This window comes from Nymphaea colorata, chromosome 3 (genome assembly GCF_008831285.2).
Source record: "Nymphaea colorata isolate Beijing-Zhang1983 chromosome 3, ASM883128v2, whole genome shotgun sequence".
Lineage (NCBI taxonomy): Eukaryota > Viridiplantae > Streptophyta > Magnoliopsida > Nymphaeales > Nymphaeaceae > Nymphaea > Nymphaea colorata.
In genome coordinates this window covers 22,256,344-22,280,113 of record NC_045140.1, presented here as the reverse complement: position 1 = coordinate 22,280,113, position 23,770 = coordinate 22,256,344, and the positions used below count along the sequence as shown (strand labels likewise).

General features: G+C 40.3%; 3 protein-coding genes across 4 annotated transcripts; 1 reads left to right on the top strand and 2 right to left on the bottom strand.

The window, feature by feature from the left end:
- The first annotated feature begins 1,474 nt into the window (after positions 1-1,474).
- LOC116249973 (scopoletin glucosyltransferase-like) lies at positions 1,475-3,402 on the top strand. Its single transcript, XM_031623286.2, has one exon. The coding sequence runs from the start codon at positions 1,643-1,645 to the stop codon at positions 3,059-3,061; it is 1,419 nt and encodes a 472-aa protein (XP_031479146.1). The 5' UTR covers positions 1,475-1,642; the 3' UTR covers positions 3,062-3,402.
- Positions 3,403-6,083: 2,681 nt separating this feature from the next.
- Positions 6,084-12,260, bottom strand: LOC116251679 (preprotein translocase subunit SECY, chloroplastic). Its single transcript, XM_031626073.2, has 8 exons — positions 12,086-12,260; positions 11,322-11,491; positions 10,473-10,858; positions 9,233-9,532; positions 9,062-9,151; positions 8,412-8,535; positions 7,251-7,414; positions 6,084-6,504 (listed from the first exon to the last, which is right to left on the bottom strand). Exons 1-8 carry the CDS (start codon positions 12,223-12,225, stop codon positions 6,277-6,279), a joined length of 1,602 nt encoding a protein of 533 aa, XP_031481933.1. The 5' UTR covers positions 12,226-12,260; the 3' UTR covers positions 6,084-6,276.
- Positions 12,261-15,118: 2,858 nt separating this feature from the next.
- LOC116250954 (probable xyloglucan glycosyltransferase 5) lies at positions 15,119-19,010 on the bottom strand. 2 transcript variants are annotated; one of them, XM_031624966.2, is made up of 6 exons: positions 18,913-19,010; positions 17,620-18,800; positions 16,999-17,307; positions 16,618-16,908; positions 16,418-16,531; positions 15,119-16,295 (listed from the first exon to the last, which is right to left on the bottom strand). In XM_031624966.2, exons 2-6 carry the CDS (start codon positions 18,334-18,336, stop codon positions 15,660-15,662), a joined length of 2,067 nt encoding a protein of 688 aa, XP_031480826.1. In that variant the 5' UTR covers positions 18,337-18,800; positions 18,913-19,010; the 3' UTR covers positions 15,119-15,659. The 2 variants fall into 2 exon arrangements, with proteins under 2 accessions (XP_031480826.1, XP_031480827.1); XM_031624967.2 differs by having other exon boundaries at positions 17,620-18,709; positions 18,913-18,972.
- Positions 19,011-23,770: the final 4,760 nt, after the last annotated feature.

Sequence of the window (23,770 nt, the reverse complement as noted above, 5' to 3'; positions counted from 1 at the left end):
AATTTGGAGTCCTACATAGAATTCCGATCCGATTACCAACCTACTTTGAAATAGGTATAGGGTTTCCTTACTGAATCTAACACACATCCGGTTCTATACCAGGTTCATTGATTACTAATCGAATCTGAAATAGTTATTGAGTTTTTCTTCCTGAATCTGATGGGTTTCAGTCAGTGAACATCTTTATCCGGTTGCGTTGGAAAATTTTTATTCTGCCTTTTATTTTGGATATCCAAGTTTGGATCTAGTCCCGAATCTGATTGGGCAACATCCAGTTGGCTGAACATGGTGACGGATAATGCCTGATACCGACCGGAACTTATTTAGTCCAACTGAACTGATTCATGTTATTCAGTTTGATTCAGATTGCTTACCTCTGCATCTTATCTTATCCTCCCTAAAATAAAAGGAGCGACAGGCCGCCCGCCCTTTTTATTGAGCCTATCTTAAAGAAGGGAAGCCAAATTACGGTCGTCCTTTGAATTATATGTTGTTGGATCTAGAACCTCTGGAATGGCGCAGGTGAAACATTCTTTGTTATGTTAGTTTTAATACTTCAGCCAATTCTGTGACAACTTAACAGGGTATCAGCGTAAACAATTTCTGTACTATATGGAACATTTTCTCATTTTATGAACTTTTAACTACAGAAACATGAACAATCATCCTTTTTATGCCACTCAAAGTAACGTCTTAACCAGGAAATCGCGGTTATATCAGAGATAGAAACCCGACATCACATCATAGAATCATCAATCTGTGAAGACACCCTGACATTTACAGTCCCCATATCTGAGTTGACAGTCAATGGAGGTCTGGTAAATAATTCTACATGGTAAAAAAGAAAAAAGAAAAAAAGGAAGGTGAAACGAATTGGCCTCCCGAGGCAACTTCCCTTGAAACTTACATATTTATATTTTTGTTTGTAAAATGGTGGGTAGCAGATCATCCGACCTTCCCCTCAAGTAAAGCCGCTTGCCACGGTTCTGATTCTCTGAAGCAGCAGAAAAGGAAAAAGCAGAAAAGATGTTTTCTTTTCGTCCTGCACACGAAAAAGACATGATGTTGGATTAAAGATGAATGCCCATAATTAATTACTAGCACGAGATTTAAGAAAGGAAAAGTAAAAGGCTATTGCCTAAAAATGGTTGGATAAATCGGCCATATGGGACATAAGGTAGAAAAACGTCTCCCTTTAATTGGCGACTGTCAAATAAATCAGAAAATGTGGCAAGTTTCACATTAGCAACATTGGATATGAGTTTCAAGACACATAAGTGCTCAGTCCATAGATACCAACAAAAAAATAAGTAGGTACTCAAATTGAACAAGAATATGCTCGAGCATCATCGACCAACTCTTTGTCAATCTCTATCCATTTCAATATAAACAATAATTCAGCTGATTTAATTAATTAAATGAGAAGATTCTACTGACAATTCATATAGCATATATAAGAGATACAGTAGCGAAAAAGACACCTAACAAAAGCTTTTAGGTATGTCTCGTGAACAATGAGGGTGGACAGGTGCGGTAACAATTTATTTGGTTCAGCAATTGCGCCCACTAAGAAAACTAGAAGACAAAAACCTGGCCATTGAGAACATCCCAGTTGCTTGGTCCAAGGGAGAGAGGTTTTGCCATGGCGGTAACACCACATCTGATCGTCTTCCCCTTCATGGCACAAGGCCACACCCTCCCACTGCTCGACCTCGCAAAGATGCTTTCCTATCAGGGCGTCAAGGTCACCATCTTCACTACGCCCGCCAACGCTCAGTCCATCCTCCACAGCCTCTCTCAAACGCCAAACGTTGGGCTTGAGGTAATGGACTTCCCACTCTCTCAGAATCTCCCTCCTCATTGCGAGAACACCAACCAACTCCCCTCCATGGACCTCTTCGTCCCTTTCTACCTCGCCACCAAACGTCTTCGGCAGCCCTTCGAACTATCCCTACAGAAGATGGTCGACTCCGGCGACGTCGTCCCTCCTCCTCTCTGCATCATCTCCGACTTCTTCCTCCCTTGGACCCTCGACTCCTCTTCCAAGTTCAACATCCCCAGATTGGTGTTCCATGGGTTGAGTGCCTATGCCACCTGCGTCTGCAAGTCCATTGAATCAAACAAGCCTCATAAGAATGTGCTCTCGGATTCCGAGGCCTTCGAGGTTCCCGGGTTGCCCACCAAGGTCGTGCTCACCAAATCCCAGATCCCCATGCCATTAATAAACGCTTCTGATGAGACCAACCCGTTCGCGGAGGTCGTCGCCGAATGTGCCCAAGCCGAGCTCCGGAGCCACGGCGCCATACTCAACACCTTCCTCGAGCTCGAGCCGCTCTATGTGTCTCACGTGCTGTCCCGTTACTACCGGCGTGTCTGGTGCCTGGGCCCCGTTTCCCTATTCAACGAGGTGGCGGAAAGGAGGCGGGCTGACGTGAGTTCCCACGTCTGGAATACGTGCACCAGTTGGCTGGACGCCCGCGGAGGTCGCCCGGCGTCCGTCATCTACGCCTCCTTCGGGTCGCAAGCACCCGCTGCGAACAGCCAGCTGACGGAGATCGCGCGGGGGCTGGAGGCCAGCGGTTGCCCGTTTGTGCTGGTAGTAAGGTCGAAAGCATGGGAGGCGCCCGCTGGGTTCGAAGAGCGTCTGGCCGGAAGGGGGATGCTCTTGAAGGAGTGGGCACCACAGTTGATGATCTTGTCCCATCCCGCCGTGGGTGGTTTCTTGACACACTGCGGCTGGAACTCGGTCATGGAAAGCCTCTCGGCTGGGGTGCCCATGTTGACTTTGCCCCTCATGGCAGAGCAGCCTCTGAACGAGAAGATGGTGGTCGATGACCTTGGAGCTGGAATCCGGACGGTGACTCCCACGGGAGGAGTGGTGGCGCGGGAGACGGTGGGCAGGAGAGTGGTGGAGCTGATGCTGGGGGAAGAGGGCTGTCGCGCGAGAGCCAAGGCGATGGAGATCGGCTGCGCTGCGAAGAGAGCTGTCGGGCCGAGCGGGTCGTCTCGCACTAGCCTGAGCTCTTTGGTGAGCCATCTACGCGCAGGAGTTTCCATGTGATGCCGCCAAAAATGAACGTGTTCTTGAATAAGTTACGGTTGGTGCTGGTGATCGTGAGCAAAGTAAAGTATCCTGCTATTACTCGTCGTCCATTACTCAAAAGTTTAGTTTTATATTTAAAATTATGAGTTATTTTCAAGACACTTTTATTGTTAAAGTGGGTAATAGTTATGGTTTCTTTCTAAATCAAAATTGTTAGGGATTAAGAGTGGGTTGGGTTTATCAAGTAGAGAATAAATGGTGCGCCACCCACATGATGTTCTTGCTAAATTGCATTGCTTCGTACAATCGATTGAACTTATTATATTTGGAGATGGATGTAAATGTTGAAAAAAAAAGTTGAGAGATCTGCTTATAAAAAATTACTGAATAGATGGTTGTCTTGGTTTTTAATTTTTTGGAGGTTGGAGTCTAAATTGATAAGGGGTGGATTGGGATCTGCCTAATCTGGAGTCCGATCACAAGAGTGGGTCGAGTTGTTACATCATCAATTGTTAGCCGTTAACAGCACCAAAAAACCAATCGTTAAAATCTGTTGAATCCTACTCCACAATAAGCAAAAGGATGAATTTCATTATTCCCGTAAGCATGAAGATGGGATCGAAACGCCTTAAGGTTTAAGTTAACACAAGGCCTACCTCAAATTCACGTTCATAAATTTGAGACCCACCAATTTATGATTTTCATTATACGTCAAGTTAAGTTGGTCAACTGAAGAATGATTTTAACTTGAGATGCACGGTTCACAAATCTATAGCGTCATCAATGCCCCTTCAAAAAAGGATTTTAAATTTTTGTTAAAAATCAACGGTTTTGAAATTTTAAGAGTAAAATCTTCAGATTCCATATCTTAAAAGTAAAGTAAATAATCAAGTGCCACCGTAGGTTACCGCAGAATGTACATGATTTTTTTTTTTTGGTATTAGTCATATTTTTTTCCCCTTTGATTATGAACCAAGAAAACAGTACTCGGTTCCACCTCCACCAATAATGAGCAGGAAGGATGAGAAGTTCAAAGGATGCAGACATTGTGAATTCCCCTTTCTGTCCCCTCAAGACAACCAGGCCGCGCTGGATGCTTCGGCTGAACACGGTTCTGTATAAAGGGTATTTTGGTCCTTTAGGAGTCCTTAATTTTATTTTACCCGTATGTTCTTTACTTTTCTTTAAAAAGGCACATTTTTTTAATTAATTCATGTTCTTTACTTGTTGGAAAACGGGCAAATTTACAATTAATTCTTCCACCTTATTAGCTCTATTTCAGATTAATTCTTTTATTTTCATATTTCAAACCCATCCACCCATCCTGGGTTTGCCGCCACAGGTCAGGGTAAATTTCCTTGGATTATAGCCACCCACCCACACAACTCAAGATTTGGAAAGAGGAGAATGAGAGCTAACTAAGCCTCAAACCATGCATGTGTACCCGGTACCCAATCCAACTTAGGCCAAAGCTGGGACCCGAAAAAAAGTCATCGGATCCGCCTGATAATTTATAGGGTTGACCTGGTTGAGCCCGATAAACTGGTGGGTTTGATATTTATTTAATATTTATTTTATTAATATATATAATATTTTATTAAGATTATATATATATATATATATTATTTTATATTAAAAATAAATTTTTATTTTAATCAGGTCGAGCTTAGGCCAAGCTCAAGATTGGATTTGAATGGTCGAGCCAAATCCAAATCCAAGTTTCGGTTGTTGAGCTGGTTTGAACCCGGCTCCTTATCGAGCCGGGCCGAGTCGGCTGATGCTCAGGCTAATCCTAAGTGGTAGTGGTGGAGTGTAAAGCTCAGGTCATTAAAAAAAAAAATCACGCACTTATATTTTGTATTTAGTTGGAAATCTGTTAATACGTTACACGTGTCAATTTTGATGAAGAAAATAAGCTGTTCCCTTGATCTATGGACTACTTCCAAGTTTCTGGAACATAAATAAATTAAACACTAGAATCATCTTTGGTAAAGAATATAAAAAAATAAAAATGGGTATCTAAACGAGAACAGAATAGTGCTGATCGTTATGATGAACAACCTATATAATCTACTAAAATATTATACATTTTTTAATTGTACGATAGGATTCTGTAAGGAAATAAAAGTCAACCAACTTTTTTGCTGAACTCCAAAATTTTGAATGCTCACATAGGTTGCACAGACACAAATTACTGACGATTTGTAGTACAATGAATTTGAGAAGAGTTATTTTAAATTCAGTCACTTAATTTTTACCTGCAGAAGCAAATGGTTGCCCGGCCCATTTGGGTACCATGTTGGTTTGCAACAGCATTCGCCATTGTTGAAGGGCGAATTGAGTGAACCATTAGTGCATTTTTGGGTCACCGATGGCAAGTTCCATGACGCAAACAATGCAGTGAGTGATGCTCTCTAAGGTTAATGACGCATGCCTTTGGTTATAAGTGCCACCCATCGTCGCTACTGCCATGGCGAACAGGCGCACACGAGCAAGAGAGGGCGAGAGAGATCATCCACATAGAAGCATTGATGTAACAGAAGATTTTCTTTCCAACTCGGAAATGCCGATGTGACAACATTCATACTTAGATTCTACATGAAACCTATATTCAAAACCTTTACTCGAGAAAAGTCTGAAGGATCTGAATCTCAGATCCTACAAATCTTGAATCAGTGGATAAATAACCAAACGCATGAAAAGAATCAACAAAAGACACTTTTTGAAGGACAAGACTTACGCCATCACGTGTGTAGCAAGTCCAACATCGTTTATCATGAAAAAGTATCACCCAAGAGACGATCGAAAGCAAACTAAAGAGAATCCCTGAGTTGGCCCAAACACGAAGAATTATTTGGTTTTTATTTTACTTTTTGCCATTTTCGTTTACAAATTAAAATCACCGTGTTTTAAACATAGAGATTTAAATATGAAACGCTTATGTTACTACTGTTATCAATTAGTTAACTTTTGTCGTCTAAGTTTGTTGAATTTCAACATCGACAAGTAAAGCGACTACTCAAGGCTGGCAATCACAGTCTAGCTAACAAAGAATTGTTAATAAATGAATTTCTAATTGGTGTTAACATGATAGACTGAGGATATACAATAACTTCATCTTTGTGAAATTCAACTTACAGAAGTTGCCAAAGTAGAGGCGTAACGCGTGGCCTCTTGCATGGAGTAGCCTTTTTCATATTAGAGGCACCAAGAGCAATTTAAACGCAGGGACTTCACAAGCTATTGTTAATATCATAGAACTCAATATTCTTGTACTTTTGGGAAATGATCTCTGCCTGAACTTTCCTGGCTGTATCCGTTGCACACCCCACAAGTATGAGAACGGATGTCCCAGCGAACCCACGGAAGGCTGTAAGATGTGTCACCTGTTCAATCACGGCAGGGCCAGCAGCCATCACTGCTAAAAAGGAAGAACCCAGAACAGATATTCTGCTGAGAACCTGCACCACCAGGAAAATTTTCTAAATGGAACAAGTTCTAGAAGAAATGATACAAAAACAGACGGTGCAGGCATGCACTGAACATAATTCCTTGACACAGAAAGTTTTCAGAGGTAGCCAGCTTCATTTATGAGGTAAACCTGTCAATTGGGACAGTAAAACCTGCTTATCTATAAGCTCAATTTTAAGAAGCATGCTGAACCTACATTTTGCAGAGATAACGGATCAACTGCCCAGTAATAATTCAAATTTTGGGAATGGAGAAGACTAGATCTATGAGTTGGTTCACTTTCAATTTTATATCAATGCATTTAAAACATCGTCGCAGAACTGACTGAACATCACGTTAATGCAACATGATTATTATGCACAGCATGGTCATATGTGTCCATTGTCCAGCATATTTTGAAATTAAACAAATAATATATCATAAATGAGGTTCAATCGAATAGGGAAGCAAATTTTGATACTGTGCAAGCATATGCAAGCCCAACTTCGATGCATAACCTTTGAACAGGAAAGAGAAACAGAATCTAGATTCACCAGGTGAAAGTATCGTTGGTTTTGCCTGAGATGAGGCCTAATGAACAGGCTTGGAAGGTTCTCCAGTTAAAATAATACCACAGAAGTCTCTCCCAATATTATATGAGGTGAGCTAAGGTAACCTCCATAAAACACAAAAATCCTTTTTTCCCAATAATAAAAATCAGAAAAGATTGATGTAAAAATGAAAAAGAATGACTTACAGTCCTAATAAATGTAGCCGTGCTTTTTCCAGGCCTCACAAGTGGTATAGATGCACCTTGACGCTTCAATTGCTCACTCACATCATCTGGATCCAATTGAAGAAATGTGTAGTAGTAATTGAAGAATGCAATCAGTAGGATATTTGTCGGAAGATACAGAGCACCTGCAGAACAATATGATAGGGAAAATGTTTGTTACAAACAGAAGAAATTAAAATCTAATAAAATAGCAACACTTCATCAGTTTCCAAAACCAATAACAAGGGACCAAGTTGTTATCCATTCGAAAACACATTTACAGAAATTAAGCAATAATTAATATAAAAGACCATCATGATCTTGAGATGCATAGATTTGTAGACTGTTCCTTCAAGTGCAATCATGCCATTATTTTCCATTGAGCATTATGAAATCGTACAAAGAGTTAAAAAAATGGACAAACAAAATGCAACTTCCGGAGGAACAATGCTTTACATGTTAATGCTACTTTTCATGCTTGTGATGCACTTTTGCCTTTCCTTGAAAACATAGTCAGACTCACAGATCTCAGCAACATTTTGAAGATATTGTACTAGTGAAAGCTATAAGTTTAAAAATAAGACATTTAAAAGCCAAAAAATGTGGAGACTCTTCAATATCAAGCATTAGGACCTTTCATCATAATAGTGATAACGTTTGCTGATATATTTTTTTTTATATTTGATTAGGCATTTTTTTACAATTTTTTATACTTATAATGCTTTTTACAACTTTGTCTTACTTTTATACAAGGATTTTGCTATGCCAAATATTTCCTTTGTTATTGATTTAAGTTATCTTTCTGACGACTTAATTTCTGAGACCTTCCTGAAATTTATAACGAAACCTGAATCACCAAGATAGTTGCCCAGCCAGCCAATACCTTTATTGTGGCAATGCTATAAAAAACCAAAATGTAGCTTTCCCGGATATTTTCTATCCTATTGGCTTCTGATGTCTTTCCATTAGAAGCTTCTCGACGTTCTCGTTAAGTTCTCAGTTAATGGTTATTGTATACATACATAATATGTAAATTCTCACACGTGTGCGTACAAACTGCTTCTTAGCACACACCAGTTAGGATAGGGAGAAAAATGCAGAACATAAATAAAATAACCTGAAAAAGGGAATGCATAAGTTTACCTTCTGGATTGAAAGCAACTGCAGCTTTTCTCAGTGCAGCTATCCCAGTAAAGCGTGCTAAGGTACCAGGCAAAGCCAAAGATGAGGTCGAGAAAATGATAGGCATAACTCCTGAACTGTTCACCTGCATCAGATCTATCAGAGATTATTACACAGTGTGTTCATGCAAAGAACTGTAGTAATGACAAAAGAGAGTATGGTGGATATGGTGGACATGTTCACATTTATTTATCAACAATATAGTAATTCATTAGGCACAACGAGGTAACCCGAGCCACAGGATTGTTCTATAACTACACCATTAAGTTATTCAAGAAGTTTGCCATTATCTAGCTGCTAATTGTTAGAACGCAAAGTTGCAGCAATAAACGATTTCAAGAATGAATCCTACTCAAGGAACATCAAGTCATTACCATTATAAATCAAGTAAAGAAAGGACTACCAAAATCTTATAGCAAAATAGATTGAGAAATGAAATGGTCCAATCAACAAAAGAACGTGGGTCAAGCACCAGAAAGAATAAGCAAATATCAAGTATCTAACACCATCAGAGTGCACACATTTTCTTTCTAATAATTTCTTTTGATAATGGAGTTTAAATGACAGTAAATATTGTACAAAAGAGGAGAAAAGAAAATTCTAATACAAACCTTAAAAGGAAGATAAGCAGACTTTTGAAGACCTCCGCTTCTGATACTATACCTAGATGCATAGTTTAAAGGTATTTTCCTTTCAGCTTCCTGCGAACCATTAGTTGGAGCCACTTTTAGGATGGTGTTTGTAATCCAACTAGCTTACTTGTACAAGGAATACCAAGTTACCTGGACATAAACAATACCGAGAACCAAGAGGAAAAATGAGATAATCAGAGCAGTAAGCCCAACATAATTTCCATCCCGAAGGGCCTGCGCGACGGTCCTTCCAAAGGAAGCTGGCAAGTATGAGATAATATTTGTGAAGATCAAAAGTGATGTCCCGTTTCCCAGTTTCAGGTCTGAAATCCTTTCTCCAATGTAAGTTGTAACTACTGCTCCCAGTGTCAATAACATTACAGATGATAATGCCCACTCAGCACTGAAATCATTAACATATGGGCGTAGATACAGGACCTGCCCGATAGCCTGCATGTCAAACAAAACTAAAATACTTAGGAACCAATATCCTCTATGCAAGCAATAGACCACTAAAAATTTTCAGTTATAAGAGAAGTGATCTCATATTTTCACACTAAAATTTTCCTCATCATTAGAAGTGATGATGTATTGTCACGCAAAAATTTTACTGAGCATAAGCATTTTTCAGCCAACTGTTTAGAACTAAAAGTTCACCATCAAATAAAAAAGAAACGGACTTATGATTGGGCATATCTTGAGTGTTCAGAAGTATGATTCTCTTCATAAACAGACAAAGGCTATAAGATTGAGAAAACATGACAAAATTAGGTAACAAAGATAAGAAACAAGATGAGCCATTTCAGTATGGAGCAATAAAGTCTGCTGGATATCATCTGTTGTCCATTAGAACAGGATTTACAGATCTCTTGGTCACTGCTAGCCTCCGACAGCCATCAGAGGCCAAAGGAACTAGTTCAGGCATTTTTTTCCAACCACAAGCACCAGAAACTCCAACCTACAATCTAGTTATTTCGCTTACCGATGATACTACCTCTCTGGAGTTCATAAGTTGAATATCCATGGAGAAACAATAGAAAAAAACAAGTTTTTATTTTCTTTGAGAAAGGCAAGAAAAACATGTAAAGATTCCCAACTTTGCCACCAAAGGACATGAATCCAAGCAAGTGCAGACAAGCACAAGTTTTTCAGCTTAATAAGAATAGTCTCCTGTAGTCAAACAACTGATCTAATTGCTTCTTACCTGTGCTCTTGCAAATATGACAGATGCATAGTGCATACATGAATGTGGGAAATGTACATAAGTACTTGAGCATGTGTACAGAATTTTATATGGTCCCAGAAGCAAGCAAAGCGCTTTATGGATGAATGAACACATCACAAATAGTTATGTAGCACATAAATGCCTTGTGATTTAATTATTTCTAACCTGTACTATTGCAAATCCCACTGATGCATAGCGTGTATACTGAAGAATTTTCTTTCTGCCTGCTTCACCCTCTCTCTTCTGGAGTTCTTGAAGCTTAGGAAAAAGTTGGGCAAGTAGCTGAAATACAATCTGGGCATTAATAAATGGAACAATTCCAAGTGAACAAACACCCAATCGACCAATTCCACCCCCAGAAAATGAATCCAACGTGCTCAAAAGACTATTCTGATCCAGATTGCCAAGAAAAGCATCTCTGTTTACTCCACCTAATGGTATATATACTCCAACTCTGGAAAGGGCCAAATATCCTAAAAGCTTCAAAAACTTTCCAGGAAGTGGGCCCTTGAAGAAGTCACCAAAGTCAATCGAACTGTCCTCAATAGCAGCTGCAGATTACAAAAAAGAAGAAAATTGAATGAATCAACACAAAGAAACTAAGTTTTATCACCTCACCACATATCCTTCATAAAAAGCCACAGTTCACACCATGGAAATTATTATTCATCAAAATATATAATGTAATTAGTGATCGCTAATGCAAGATAAGTAATGTCAAGAATGACAAGTCACAAGTGCCACTTGCAATGCTGGAGCCAGGAAAATTTTTTAAGCGGGGGAGTATTTCATAAACTTTCTCTCAGTTGCAATGTTTGTATGTGCGTCTGCGTGTGATGAGGACCTGAACTAAAATTATATGTAACACAATCTAAGATTCGTTATGAAGGAAAAAAAAAAGTTACCAATGCATTTCTAACCTTTACCCTGGTCAATCAACTGAAGTAATTTTATGTAAAGAGCCAAACTGCAAGAAGCTGCAGAAGAATGCAACTGCCACATCTAAAATCAAACCTGCTACTCCCTTAGTTGCGGAAGACTTTTCCTGCTTTGCACGTGAAGTGCCTTCTAGCCTGTTTACATACTCATCTAGGAAGCCAATCCATGACGTATTGCCTTCAGCAGGTAAATCTGGATACAGACCCAAAGGATCAAAGCCTAAGGCATCCGCTTGTTCCGAGCGCCTGCCAGGAAACATCCGTCCATTATAGGAGGCAATAAAACTAAAATTGGATTCTCCAAAACAGGGACAGAAAATTAGAACCAAGTTGATTTCAAAATTACACATGTAGTCGAAGATGAGAAATCAGTTGCACAAGTATTTATATACTAACGAATGAAAACCTAAAATTATAAGACATAAGTCGTAAATATAAGGACGAAACGGCAGAAGAAGTTCAGCGCTTCTATGACACCATCACCTGATAGAAGTCCATTTAAACTTCTATTGACACCATCGACAAAGCATACCTGAACTACGAACATATCGACCAATTAAGCATTTCGATACGAACAGATATCAAGCACCAACTAGACTAAATATCTTACACAATTGTCGCAAATTCTCCTTTAGGCATCTATGCTTTATTTCTAAGATCGAACTTCCGTTTCAAGAGAAAATGCAACAGCCCATGAACTTACTAATCCAGAACCTAGTCCAACTAACACGTATCAATGCATATGTGGGGGGAAAAAAGAAGAAGAAGAAGAAGAAGAACGCAACCAGAAAGAAACCAAGAAAGCGAACAATGAAGGAAGAAAACAAAATTACTGGGTACCTTGGGAAGGAAAAGATAGAGCTGAAGTTGGTGGTGAATCTTCTCAGCGACAAGGTCGCTCGCGTAGAATGAGTTGTGGGTTTTGGGAAAGGGGAGAGCCTGAAGGGCGGGTACCCCTTCACTCCCAGTGTTAACGACATTATCCTCTCTCCTCTCTCTCAACGATGAAATCCGTCCGTCCGTAAAATACAAGAAAAGGAAGTACGGAAATGCATGAGAAGATAAATCTGACTCGGGAGCAATCTTGTGGATATCGTCTCGTACACTCGTATCGACCGATATATACACTTAGCCGATAAAATGCCCGATACGGCCAATATCTTCCACAAACAATTTTCAGGGCAAGTTTGATTGTTTAGATAACTTGTTTGTGAAGACGAGTTCAAAGGATCTTGGATTTCTTCTCCACTCCTAACACTTGCTTTTGTTTATCCAACCTGGAAATGTTTTAACGAAAATCAAGAACTTTTTGCTTTTCGCCCAAAACAAATCCTCAAGCAGTCAAACTTGAACATATTAAGAATTTTTTTTATGGTGTTTGATTGAGTTTTGTATGGCGGAGACACATTTGGTGTCCAAAATAAATTGATCTGAGCAAAACCAACATGCTAACGACGATGCAAAGAGATTGGATGCGGCCGTTCCCTCATATTCAGATGTATAAAATGCAAAACCAAGTACAAACTTTTATGTGGGAAATCTTTCAGATCTATTTAGAAATCCTGTCCTAATTAAAATTCAAGCGTGGATCACCAGATTGAATATCAAACAACGTCCAAGCTGTTCAAGGGCCCAGCTTTCATCGTTCAACCGTTCGTGTTCTACTTCCAAACTATGAAAAACAATCTTCTTTAAACCGGCCAGCAGACCAAACTGCGCTAGTATTGGCATAGATTTGAACTTTGTTTTCTCTATTTCAGGTTAGAAGACGAACCAAGTTGACGGAATCCAGCTTGCTTTTGGCTTTGTGACAGGATGATCTGCCCGTGTCAGTTCACGTGCGTGGGAGAGACGACCATTACTCCACAATACTTGGTTTCTTCATTTATGAATATAATGCAGCCTCTCATTTTTTACATCAGTCGGCTGAGAACAAGCGTTTCACCAGCCGACCCGAGTGAAACAAGCAGCTGCTCCTGTTTGCCAGGCCTAGTGGGATGCACAAAATCATCTCCATTCGTTGTTATTTCTTGTTATTTTCATTTGGGATCGTTGGCTCTGCTGTTCCAGGTCCTAACTAGGTGTCAATTTGTTCAGTCTGCACTAAATATTAGTTAGTCCAGACTTTGAAGCACAGAGCAGGGAGTCTTGTCTATGGATGTCTGATTTGGATTCGACCGAATCATTCCAAAGAAATCTGATATGTAAAAAAAATTTAATGTTTGATTAAGATATCATTTGGATTTAAGAAATGACATCTGACTGGATTTGGATTTAGATTTACATTCGGATCAGATTTAGTTTAAAAAAAATCCTATATCCAATACCTTTACATTTTGAAAGTATGTAGGATTTCAGATTTGGATTTAGATCAAATTCAGATTGTAAAATTGAATTTCGTATATTCAGATCCAAATATAACTGTTTTCATTTGTGTTCGAATATGAATCTGAATTCAATTATGTGAACAACAAAAAAAAGCAGATAGGAGAGTACATCTGATTCAAGTCTTATTCAATGACATCCCTATGGGGTCTTTTTGTTCACTCTTTTTTTCTTTTCCAACGAGGGAACTTCTTAAGTGTTCTTGGGCACGCTTTAGACTCAGAAGATGGTAATAAGGTTCGATGTAGGTGTTGGGCTTAGCGCCTTCTTCAAGACTCAAGAAGTCCCAAACCAGCCAGTTTGGTGTAATCAAATCTAACCCACTTATGAAAAAGGAAAACTCATCTTTAGCATGGCATTTCCTACATAAGAAAACTAAATCCGGTGAAGAGAACAAAAGAAAAAGAAGTTGGCACCTCATCAAGCGACGAACAGATGCGAGTGAGAAACAAACCATTTATGGCGTATCAACTTTTTACTGCAAGGAAGATTCCAATTCTCTTTACCTTCATTTTCCACGTTTTATTTGATTCAGATCCCTCTATCCTTGAACCTTCCTTTTCATGTTTTCTCCCATTCATCTACCCTTTCTTTATTGCGTACTACTAATGTAGGCATTCTCAAAGAAAAAGCAAGGGATTAACCATAGCACCAGAAAAGTTTAAAAACAATAATTAGAAAACCAAGTTTCACTGTCTCGAAAGCTACATATAGGCATTATTAGCAATTCAAACAAAAAAGTACTTGAGGAGCAGATGCATGCGCATGCATGCACCCGTGTGTATCTGCAAATACCAGCTTTTGGTTGGGGTGTTTAGCTTACATGTGCACACGCCTCTGTGTGCCCACCCCAAGGCAGCCTTGGGTTAGTGGTTCAGATTTCATATCATAGCCAGGAATTTAAGGGCACTGAACGCAGAAGTAATGTGTCGAAAATTGGCTCCACCAACCAGTCTGGAACAAAGGCGACAAAACCATCCAAGCTGTACAGGAAAACGAGAGCTCCAGACACAGCCATGTACAGTTGACCCTCAAATCCACCAAATTTAGAAATGGATCCACCTGACCTAGCGCACCATTCCCAAAATCAGTACAAAAAAAGCTGGATATAGTTACAGTGCCCTTGAAGACATCAATGCAAGTGAAATCTAGGAGTGCAGATGGGTAGATTCTTGAAATCAAAATCAGGAAAAGATTGCCAAACAATTTAATAATGGTATAAGCATAGGATGCTTTGTGGTGAACATTGCACGTCATTTTGGAGAGAAGGAAACAAGAAACTTCTCACAGGAAACAAGAGGGACCCGCATGTTCCAAAGCCAAATCTCCACATGGCTCTGTCATTTAACCATAATAGGAGGGTGTTGGGTGTACCAAACACCTCCACTTCTGGCCCTCCTCTAACCTCTCTCTGTCAGCCTGCCGACAAATCTGTTACCACGCATAGGAAGGAAATGAAGGGGAAACTATAGTAATGCCCCACAAACATCTGATAAATAATCTTACATCAACTCAATTAAATGAAATTTACAGATGACTGTTTACATCTTGGTACTTTTGCATTGGAGAACCAGACCCAACTGCAACAAATTTAAAATTCTTCCAAGATCATATTCTCCTTTATTTTTCCATCTGGGAACTTTTTTTCCCCAGGTCAAACAGAGGAGATGAGTCTGAACATAAGAACACCCGACGAAGAGTTAATACTGACCCCATTCTATACCAATCGAGAGATGAATGGCTATATGTAACAGAGTAACGCTAAAGAAGGAAAGGCTTTGGCAGTCCAAAGAAGTAAAAGGAAAAGCGACTGATTGATTCTTACATGGGCACCTGCAATACCATTTTTCTTGGCTACATCAAGAAAGTTTTATTCTTTGATAGGAACTTTCTCACCCTTCTTAGTAAATGCAAAGGACCAAAGCCCTGAATGGACAAGCCATCCATAAAATTTTATGCAACATGAAGCTCCCTCAAGCTCCAATGCTGCTTTCAATAACTGAAACCAGTTGAAGTGGAGATTCCTGCATCAGCTCACCTGCTCGCCAATTAGGTCAAGGCCTACAAGAAGGAAAGACACCCCTTGAAAGAGCAGAAAATAAAAATGGATTCCCTGAGCCGACAGCAAACTTCGACCAGATGCAGTGAGGAGGAGAAATGCTAGAGTTAGCTCCTTCTTATATATCTTATTGAGCTTTCTCTTAGTAGGAGTTTTCTTGTGTTCCTTCAGCTTGTTCAGTTCCAGAAGTTCACTTTCAGAAGCTCCACGTGTAAGTGGCTGGTTCAAGCTCTTTGATTCTCTCTCAGCTGCTGCAAGTAGGTCAGGCTCTGATGATCTGCCAGCCTTTTTGGTAACTACCCATTCATAAGAGCTCCCGAGCTGGAAAAGCCCAGACACCATTGCATTGAACTTGGTCACAGACATGGTATTCTCAAAGAGAAGATAGGGAACAATGAAGGGGAAGGAACGGAGAGCAGGAAGAATGTTGAGGAACGACATAAAGACAGGGATGTAACAGATCACCCAGAGTGGTAATTCGGCCTCTGGTACAAACATGGTTAAAGGAAGAATAATGCAAAACAATGTGAAAGAATAAAATGGAAGGATGAGCTTTCTCAAGAGGAAAAACAGAAAAATTAAATTGAACTTCTTCCAAATCGATATCTGCATCCAAATTGAAAGAGTGGGCTGTCAGAGGAAAACCATCCAAATCATCAAACAAGACACTTCTAGATAAGATCAAGTATCAAATGAAACAAACATGAGAAATAACAGAGGGACGGAACCTTGGAAGTTATGATGGCTGGAAGGCACAATCGAAAGAGCAGCATTGGACCTGAATGCCACCTATGTTGCTGTTTACGATAAGCCTCGTAAGATTCTGGGACTTCGCAGAGGACCTGACAAAAAGTGCAATCCAAGTTTGAGAATCAGCTAATATAGCGTCCTAGATGAGACTCAGTTACGAGTAGGGTAGGCTAGGTACTTTGACATCGTTAAGAAAGATGAATTTCCATCCATGAAGATGTGCTCGAACAGCAATATCCATGTCCTCCACTGTAGTTCTTTCAAGCCAGCCACCCGATTCTTCAAGTGCTTTAATCCTCCAAACACCAGCAGTCCCATTGAATCCGAAGAAGTTAAGAAAAACTCCATTGACCTGCTGCTCCACCTCAAAGTGAAAACAAAGATTTATATTCTGGAGGCGTGTCAGCAAGTTCTCATCCTTATTTACAAACGCCCATCTAGCCTGAACCAACCCCAGCTCAGGATTGTCCTGCAACGCCATGCGAACGACAATCAGAATAAAGTTCATGAATTCACAAGTAAACAAGTGAGAAGGTTTAGTTCTGACCAAAAACCCAACCTTAAAATGTGGTATTGTCTGTTTTAGGAAATCAGGGTTCGGTTGGAAATCAGCATCAAAGATGGCAACAAATTCATAGGACTTAACATAGTCGCAACTCATCGCCGACTTGAGATTACCAGCCTTGTAGCCAGTCCTCACTAGGCGGTGGCGGTAGATAATGTTCACACCCCGCTGGCTCCATTTTGAAACCTCAGCTCTGATCAAACACTGGATGCTCTCATCGTCCGAATCATCCAGAACTTGAATCAACAACCGGTCCTTAGGCCAGTCTACGTGGCAGACAGCAGAGATTGATTGCTCGTAGACCTGCCGTCATTAACAGCTCCACTATCAGAACAAATAAGAAAAAAACTGCACTTTTCAATACACTACCATCTAACTGTGTCGAGGACATTTCGCATGAGACCTTCAAACTAACACTTCTTGTCATGCAAATCTTGATCAAGCAGCAATTTTATAGGTGAATATCAGATCTAGCATTCGTTGAAACCCACTTGCTGTTATAAAATAAAACAGATATGTTTTGGTATCCTTGAAAGTGTATAAGCAAACAACAATTATATCAGAGGAAGTGTACGAGACAGGCAGAATTCAAAAAAGGTGTATCCAATTTCTTACCTCCCTCTCGTTGCACATAGGAATCTGAACAAGAACCATGGGGTACTCGTATCCAGGCAGCTCTGCGTCTTCTGATTTGAAAGGATCACCTTTAATTTGAGGTTTAATCTTCTTATACTTGATCCAGAAACAACCAACACACAGAATCATCCGATCAGCAGACTGAATGAGGAATAGAACAACACAGAAGTTTGACAGTGCCTGAATCGCGGGAGCAATGTAGTCGGCTCTAAACGACAACCATGACAAGTAAATTGCGTGCAAGAAACCTTGAATCTCAGACGTATGCAGCATGTCCAGACTGGGCCTGTGGAAGTGCCAACCCTTAAAGTGTGCTACCATCTCAAAAACCAGAAATGCCAAGGAAATTGCCAAGAAAGCCCTTATGAATCTAAACAGCCTGTTCTTGTGCGGCTTCTCCGACTCCATTACCACACCTTGCCTGAAAATCAAACGCCTCTGAACCGTCCCAAGCAAAGCCCAGAGCGCCGTCGCCATCCAGGCGACACAGCCGACTGCTCTGTGGGCCTTGAGAAGCAACACCCAGGTGAATTGCTTCGCATTCTTGCCTCGGTCCTTCTCCGCTGGCTGGAACGCGGACTCCGGCCCATCAAGTTCCAGCACAGAGAAGTTGGGGTTCTCCATTGTCACCACAACAGGAGTTCCCGTCCTTGTCTCGCTAGACCACCAATCTGAGAAATCAAATTTCTGGGCCATCGTTTCCCTCTCTTTCCTCCTACCTACTTGAGAAAATCGCCAACAGTTGCAGAAACAACAATTGCAGACAGGGAAAACTCTACACCGCCGACACGACACTCTTTAAAACCACAAAACCCACTGTTCACCACCAAAACATAGCTCCCCCCTCTCCCTTCTCCACGCTACCCCACACTCAGGCACATTTGCGAATCGCAGAAAGAGGGTAGGACTTAGATGCTTCTGCAACACTAACCACGACAAACCCTAGAAAGTACAGCATCATACAGGCAATGAAACTCCAAAGCCATGTGTGAGTTCCATATCCATACACTTCCTTTAACTACATTACCATAATGAAAAAGAGGGCAAAAGGAGCAACCACCCGTGGACGCTGAAACAGCCAAAAGTGACAAGGGAAAGTAATTACTGCATTAGCAATGAAGACCCACCAAGGCTTCTTCAGCACAAGATTGCGATAGAATCTGTAGAGTTAGAGACAAGGGTGGGAGAGAGAGAGAGAGAACAGGATGGTGAAAAAAAGAAAAGGATAATGAAGATGGTGGCGGCAGAAGAGCAAAACATATATCTACTGACCTCGACCTTGACTCATTTGGACCTCCAATCGTGTCCGGCCCTCCATTTCTGCACCTTCCCTAAATACAGCACAGGCTGGAGCTGGACCAGCAGGTGCCCACAGTAAGATTTGAAAAATGGTGAACACCTCTTTTAGATATTATTTATGTCAATATTAAATGAGCAAAAAGAATGAGCTATATTTCATCATGATATACATGATCACATGCGCATGGATCCCATGCATGGAAAAAATCAAACCGGCAAAGACCATGGTAGCTTTGTTGGTCCCAGTCCAGCGAACCAGATCCCTCCTCTTCTCCTCCTCCCCCAGCATACCCTTCTTTTTCGAAATCACAGCGACACCCTTACAATAGGGATATAAAAAATCGACCACTTGCATTTTATTTTACGGGATTCCAGATTTTTACTTATCACCGGCACATAAGATGCTGGTATTTCATTATAGCTGCACTGCAACATGAATATTGGATGGAAACCAACTTACTTTGAGAAGCGAAGCTTTGGCTCTCAACCAATGGTCAAGAGACGAGAGCATAGCATGGAAGTTTAACATCATCTCCTTCAAACAAAGTAATAAAATTCCTGGAAAAAAAAAATTCCAGGCACTCACACACCATAGTCATGTGGAACATAGAACTTTTGTTCAACCCAACCGAAGTCTGGTATTAAATACCTCACATCAAATTTTAATGCCATACAATTTAATACCAGGCATTCAAACACCACATAAGAGAAGTACAATTTCAATGCAAAGGTGTATTGAGATACCCTCCATCGTGTTTGAGTGGAGCATGTATGAGACAGATGGTATGCCTCAAACAGTTTTCTTCATTGGAAAAGGCTTTCATATATTTTAGTTAGATGCAGTAAGCAGGAAGTATTCGACTGTTTGTGTACTTTTGCTGGGTTTGCTTTCAAATTTTTTGTTTATAAGATCACGGAAGGCATAATGGGCCTCTCCAAGGATGCCACAACACCAAAATTTCATTTAGTAAACCAAAGTCAAGTGAGTACGGGAAGAAGAGAACTAAATCTAAAACGAGGGTTGATTTGTACCTGTCTTAACACTGTGTCGAAGTACGCTCCAAGAATTCGAGAAAATGAGTAGGAGCCAGTTGGTAGTCATATTAAATCATAAAAATAAATAAATTGTTTTCTATTATTAAATTATTTTCCGAGGATGTTCTTCTTACAAACTTGCGTCGTCTGTATACGTTATTCAATAGCAAAATACTTTTTTATGAGGAACCGCCCAAGAATTACACCAGAAAAGAAAGAAAAATCGCTGGTGAACCCCAACCACCGAGCATTTTGGACAACCCTAATCGAACGTTGTTATTAGAAAGATCCAACGATACAAAATAATATGAAACAATATTTAGGGACGGACGGACCCATATCATTGCCGGGATCTAGGTCCCCAGTTAGGTTATAAGGTGCGGAAATGGAGGGCAAGGGAGTCATTGGTCCGACTCCTCCAACATTTCCGTTTGTATTTGGTTCGATTTCCGTTTTAAGTATAGATACGAGTCGTTGCCGATTAATCGGCACGAAAAGGCTGCCGACAGCCGACGCCCAAAGGTCACCGACATTGATCTTGATCTTCATCGATCCATGCATCCATCATCCATCATCACCATCACCATCACCATCTCAGTAGCCAGTTCACGCAAGATGACCGAAGGATGGGACATATCTAGCCTTTGACTCAGGTAGAGCCGTGGAGGGACAGCCGGAGAGGAGGTCATTATCCGTCTTTACTAGTAATTAATGACGTTCCGATCGCCGTGACTAAGTTCCGTCGCCAAGAATCCACCTGAGAAAATGCAATCGGGGAGACGAGAAAGAGGTAACGAAGGGAAAAAACAAGAAGAAGAAGAAGGCCTCAAACTTTGAGATTTGGTTTATTATGCCGCTTGCCAATAAGGTGAAACCGGGTTTATATTCTGTCCAAAAATCAAATTAAAAATACATCGATACGGATCCAAATTTTTGTTTTTATTGCTTAGGTGTTGATTGAAGGAGAAAGAGGGCCTCCGCTACTTTTCTTTTGGTTGTTTTCTTTTTAAAATATGCTTTTTTCTGTGTTTCTCCATCAAATGGAGCGGAGCATATTAAGGCTCTTTGGTCCCCCAAATAAAACAAATCCACCGACACCAAGAGAGAGAGAGAGAGAGAGAGAGAGCCCACCGTCCGTTTTGCTTGGGGAGAGAAGAGAAGGAGTTGCTTCACGTGGCCTGCTGAGTTGAAGTAAGCAATCGCTCAAACAGTGTGGATGGGCTGACGGCGACTCCTCTTCACGCCCATCCTTTTCTTTTTTCTTTCTCTTACCTCTTGCTGTTTTCGCCTTCCCATTTTCCATACAGATGCCATATATATATATTCGTTGAAGCAAACATTATATACATATTGGAAATAATTTATTTTCTGATCAGTAAAAAAATACATGGCTTCATGTATATGAGATGGTTTTATAAAATTGAGACACTGATTGATTGGTAGATGAAAAAGGTATTAGATCCTCAAAATGAAGTATTTCACTGAGAGAGAGGAAAGGATGACACCTGGTTTAAAAGTTTCACAAAATCACTCGTATCTTTTTGATAATACTGTTGCATACAGGAGTGATTATGTTGACCGGTCATTATGTTCATGACGATGGAGACTTCTCGGGAAAAAATATATATAATTTGAACCTAAAAGACGCTGAAGTCACTCTAAAGAATTTGAATTGATCATCTTTTCCTGTCCAACGCTGCCCCTCTTCGAGATTTAACTAGTGTTATATGTGAGTGGCATGTCCCCAACCAAACTACAAGTATTGTCCCCAGCTACTTGATGGTCAAGGAAGTGGAATCCATGGATCCCATGTGCAGATGGTTCAATAACATGAACAAGGAGTCACAGCAGGCATTCTCTCTCTCTCTCTCTCTCTCTCTTCTCTCTTTTTGTTTGTGTGATCAGTGATGGTCCATTAAGAGGGAATAAGGAGTCACAGCAGGCATATTCTCTCTCTACGCACACATATATATCAATTATATTCTTTCCATAAACTTCATACATCTTTAACATATTTCACACATTTTTTATGTCTATAAAGAAAGCCACTATAATACAAGTTGAAAACAAGGCGGGGGCGACACTCCAAACCATCAAAAGCAAGTCCTATCCTATACTCTGAGGTGATAACATGTTGGGCGTGAGCTTCAGGAAAACTCCCCTTACCCATAAGTCAATGATCCAAGAATTTTTGAAGACTCATTTTACATGTCCAGAAAACATAAACATTATATTGATTTATATGTGTTTTATGTGGTAGATCACTTAACGTGTAATTTATTAGAAGGGGATATATATGTACGTGATCACATGTTTGGGTCACATTCTATTCACATAAATGTCCTATGTCTTAAATCTTATACATATACACTGCAGTGGTCTGAAATCCTTAACTGTTAGACAAGAGAACAAGTTTGAAAATTGAAATGACTTCAATGAAAGGGGTACTCCACCTTTATTCTTTAATAAAAGTATGTAACCTATTGTCTTTTTGGTTAAAAACATTCTATTTACACATATCTCCCTACATAATGAGTTAAAGTGGAATATAATATATGTGATAAAAAGAGAAATTCAATTAAATGGAAGTTGGGCCTCTTGATTAATTTCGTTTCCCGTCTATGCCTTGCCACAATTGGCTTCATACGTAAGCCCATCAAATCTATCTATCTCAAAAATTTGACATTAAGGACAACAGCTTTTACAACTAAAATGTTGATGCCACCACTGTCTTCAAACATGAAATTCATGATCACGTCACCCAGTGCGCAACTATTTGAGTTGAAATACGCCAAGAAGACATTCTCACTTAACTTTAATTTTATTAGAGGTTGTTTGGTTACCTTTGACATCTTCTGATCTAAAATTCTCAGGAATTCAGATTCATGAATTTAAGATCAGGTCCTCTTTTCTTGATGCAAAAAGTAAAACGGAAAGCACGAGTGCAGTTGTCAGCTCTGACTAGCATGAGATTTTTCGTTTGATGAACAATAGATTGTAGTTTGTGTTTCTCACCACATCAACAGACTGTGGTGCAAGTATTCTCTGCTGCCATTAAATGACTGACGCCAACTTGTTGCCCATTTGCAATTTGACCTGCAAGTTACTGACCGGCAAATTACAGAGTGTTCAATGATAGATCAAATTGGTCCTCATCATTCAGTTACTTGCAGACCTAATTAATGTTCTGGGTTTTGTTTGATCAGGCAATGGCGAATGCCGTGCATTTTCTACTAATAGGCAGTTAGCTAGAGCCTCGGGCTTGGTCCAGGGCCACTCCATGAAACTTGGTGCAAGTCAAACTGAAATGGCTGGTGCCAATTTTAATGATGAGGAAACCAAGTTGGCTATAAGTGAATTTGGACTCCAATGGGCTCTCTCTCGTTTTACTCAACTTCGACCCTTATTCACTTTAACTGATCCTTCTGATACTTTGCAATCCTACAGGACATTGCCGTGTAGAAAATGATGAGCCATTTAATAAATGCCATTCATTTCAAACTGATGATGCCTGCGAGCTAGCGAGATTCTCAATAACTGCAACGACACTCCTCTGTGGAATATATTGAGATCAAACTCCTCCGATCTCTCCCTCGCTCGCTTCCTCCTAGAGACCGGCAAAAAGATGCCCGTGTTCGCGGCAAATTCCCGGAGTGCAGAAAGAGAGAGCTAGCAAGACCAAAAGCTGCTAGTTGGAAAGCCGACCAAGAAGTAATTCCTCGAGATGGAATAAATGGTACATCAAGGGGCATGTGAGCCATATTCTCAACCATGTCATAGCTTTCTCAATCAAGCT

Bases quoted from the DNA above. Each gene is read 5' to 3' on its own strand.
- LOC116249973 (XM_031623286.2), top strand. From the start codon at position 1,643: ATGGCGGTAACACCACATCTGATCGTCTTCCCCTTCATGGCACAAGGC.
- LOC116251679 (XM_031626073.2), bottom strand. From the start codon at position 12,225: ATGTCGTTAACACTGGGAGTGAAGGGGTACCCGCCCTTCAGGCTCTCC. The intron at 9,533-10,472 runs GTTAGAAATAAT...TTTGACATGCAG, and splicing joins TGGGATTTGCAATAGTACAG to GCTATCGGGCAGGTCCTGTA. The intron at 6,505-7,250 runs GTAAGTCATTCT...CTGGTGGTGCAG, and splicing joins CGGCTACATTTATTAGGACT to GTTCTCAGCAGAATATCTGT.
- LOC116250954 (XM_031624966.2), bottom strand. From the start codon at position 18,336: ATGGCCCAGAAATTTGATTTCTCAGATTGGTGGTCTAGCGAGACAAGG. The intron at 16,909-16,998 runs GTTGGGTTTTTG...ATGGCGTTGCAG, and splicing joins AGACAATACCACATTTTAAG to GACAATCCTGAGCTGGGGTT. The intron at 16,532-16,617 runs GTACCTAGCCTA...ACTTTTTGTCAG, and splicing joins TCTTTCTTAACGATGTCAAA to GTCCTCTGCGAAGTCCCAGA.